The 3,168-nt window shown below is 39.5% G+C and overlaps 1 protein-coding gene across 1 annotated transcript; it reads right to left on the bottom strand.

Moving 5' to 3' along the window:
- Positions 1 to 953: 953 nt before the first annotated feature.
- Positions 954 to 2,345, bottom strand: LOC137285239 (putative ankyrin repeat protein RF_0381). The gene has a single exon (XM_067817579.1). The coding sequence runs from the start codon at positions 2,343 to 2,345 to the stop codon at positions 954 to 956; it is 1,392 nt and encodes a 463-aa protein (XP_067673680.1).
- Positions 2,346 to 3,168: the final 823 nt, after the last annotated feature.

The following is a 3,168-nucleotide window of genomic DNA, read 5'->3' as shown; positions in this document are numbered from 1 at the left end:
TGTACTAATTAGTATGCGCCTCCTCATGCTACAATGCACACAGTGACCTGATTCGTCTCCATCGCAACTTAGGCTGCGTTTAACTGTACTTCAGCCAGTTTACTGTATTAGTCGAATGAATGAATGAATGAATGAATGAAGAGCAAGAAGTATATGTGAATGAATGAAAGAAATAATAAAAGAAAGAAGTACATATGTGAATGAATGAAAGAATAAATGATACACCACGGCCATCACTTGGGCGAGATTTTTCAAAATTGCTGTCAGTTAGCAGAGTCAAGTCACCACAAGCTGAAATTTGTGTCATGATACTTCTCATGTGAGTCCAGAATTAAATTATATATATATATTGTATATTGTGTATGTATGTATGTTACTTTTGTTATATATATATATATATATATATATATATATATATATATATATATATATATATATATATATATATATATATATATATATATATATATATATATACCATGTGATGACAGACATGTTAATACATGTAGCTAAGACCAGTTAGGGTTGGTTGATGAGTTCGTCGCATGATGAAGTAACCTTAATCTTTGTTGATCTTGGGGCGGTGTCATTTGATGTGGATGGCTTCGGTTCATTTTCGTTTGGTGAAAAGTAGAAAACAAATTGTTTGGCTGCCAGTATTAAGTACTCTGTAATTGATTCGATGATTGTTCTGTACGACGCCTGGTGCTCTTTGACTCTGGTGTTGATTGGGCTTGATGTTTCACTGATATATGATTGTCAACCGTTGCTGTCAATTTTGTAAACCACACCCTTTGGATTTAGATTTCCATTGTGATTGCGACCGTAGGCCTGCAGTAGGCTGTTCAGAGAACGGGGTGTCGAAAATGTGGTGTCTGTATCCACTTGCTGCTTGATTAGTCTACTGATCTGGTGTGAGGTCTTGCCAGTATAGGGGACAGATATAATAGATACTACTCCACTTGAGAGCCTTGTGACAGTAGTTTTGATATTGATGAATAACCGCATTCCATCGCTATCATAGCTGCATTCACTCCCTTCTTAGTCTTGGTGGTTATATCTACAATGCCATTTGACATCACATATTTCACAATGTCCTCATTTCCTACTTGACAGGCCAAATGAAGGATGTTCTTGCCATAAATATTAACTACTGAAGGATCGGCTCCAATGTCTATCAGTAAGTCAATCACATCTCGCGCATTACAGGCCACTGCAGTCAACAGTGGTGTCATCCCATCAGCCCCTCTGCTGTTTATGTCCACAACTTTTAGTGCGAGGACACGCTGCACTATCTCCACATTTTCTCCTAGACAAGCTAAGTGAAGGATGTTGTCACCACAATCATCAACTGCTGACAGATCAGCTCCTTCTTTAACAAGAATATCAAATACTTCTCTGTTCCCTTTAAACGCAGCCACCAACACTGCTGTCCTCCCGTCGCCCTCTTTACTGTTTATGTCCACAATGTTTAGTTTGAGGACATGTTTCACACTCTCCACATATCCTCCAGAACAGGAAAGATGGAGAATATTCCCATTATTATAATCGACTGCTGTGGTATAAGCACCTCTCTCTATTAGTAGATCAAGCACGTCTATTTTCCCTTCAAATGCTGCAAACAACACTGGTGTCATCTTAAGTATAGTTTTGCTATTAATGTCCAAAACTGTTTGTGTCAAGATATAATTCACTATAGCCTCATTTCCACCTCGACTTGCATGATGGAGAATATTTCTATTGTCTTCATCCTTTGCTAAGGTATCAGCACCTCTCTTTATCAAAAGGTCAAACACAGTTCCATTCCCGTAACATGCTGCCATCAGTGGCGTCGTGCCATATGTCCCTGTACAGTTTACGTTCAGAATGTTTTGTGTAAGGATAAAGTTCACTATCTCTACAATTTCTGATCGACAGGATAAATGGAGGATATTTTCACCATTCGCATTCTCTCTTGATACATCAGCTCCTATTCTTATAAGGAAAGAAAAGACTTCTATCTTTCCAGACACGGCTGCAAACATCAGCGGCGTGGTTTCGAAGCCATCCGTACTTTCAATACCAATGATATTCTGTGAGTGGATGTACTTCGCTACCTCCATGTTTCCCTCCATACAGGCCACGTGTAAGACATTTCTTTCCTCATCATTTGTTAGAGACAAATCGGCACCTCTCTTCACAAGCAATTCAAGTATGTCCCTCCGCCCTATCTGTGCCGCTATCATCGCTGGCGTTACACCATTCTCATCGCCTATATTGATGTTTGCAGTATCTTTAGACAAAATGTATTCAACTCGACGAAGGTCTCCAAGTACGCAGGCCTCAATGAGAGTTGTGTTGACCATGACCTGTCTATGTTTTTCATAATGTGAACCTGAAATATGACACACGCACTGGATTAATAGTCCACATTTACAAGCTTGATGATGTTTGGGAAAGACAAGAGGTTTCCAAGAAAATTACAACTTGGGAAAAACGAGGCATTTTCAGTGTTGAAAATATGAGATTTCTAACTGATCGTTCTTTCTACTTCCCAAGACCGCACCTACTCCATTGTTCATTGATGAGTAAGCCAAGTTAAGTAAGCCAGTTAAGATTCATTGATTAACAAGGCCCACTCCGAGACTTGTCAAACTGGTACCAGTACATTTATATATAATATGTAAAAAAAAATCAGTGTCTCTTAGTAACTGAATTAGGATTACAGTGAGTGAGTGAGTTAAAATCTAACGTCACATCGGCAATATCTCAGCCATATCGTGACGAGAACATCTAATATCAAAATTAATTATATGTCTACTAAAAAAACCTGTCAACGAAGGACAGTAAAACAACTAGAATATCACAAATGGAATTTAAACTAGCATGGAAAGTTAAAAACAACATCACCATTAGGGGGAGTGAGTGAGTTTAGTTTTACGCCGCACTCAGCAATATTACAGCTATATGGCGGCGGTCTGTAAATAATCGAGTCTGGACCAGACAATCCAGTGATCAACAACATGAGCATCGATCTGCGCAATTGGGAACCGATGACATGTGTCAACCAAGTCAGCGAGTCTGACCACCCGATCCCGTTAGTCGCCTCTTACGACAAGCTGAGTCGCCTTTTATGGCAAGCATGGGTTGCTGAAGGCCTATTCTACCCCGGGACCTTCACGGGTCTCA

The sequence above is a fragment of the Haliotis asinina genome, chromosome 1, assembly GCF_037392515.1.
Source record: "Haliotis asinina isolate JCU_RB_2024 chromosome 1, JCU_Hal_asi_v2, whole genome shotgun sequence".
NCBI classification, from domain to species: Eukaryota; Metazoa; Mollusca; class Gastropoda; order Lepetellida; family Haliotidae; genus Haliotis; species Haliotis asinina.
The sequence above is the reverse complement of the archived record's forward strand: the minus strand, read 5'-3'. Positions and strand labels throughout refer to the sequence as shown.

Excerpts from the sequence above, each read along its gene's own strand:
- LOC137285239 (XM_067817579.1), bottom strand. The coding sequence starts at position 2,345 with ATGGTCAACACAACTCTCATTGAGGCCTGCGTACTTGGAGACCTTCGT.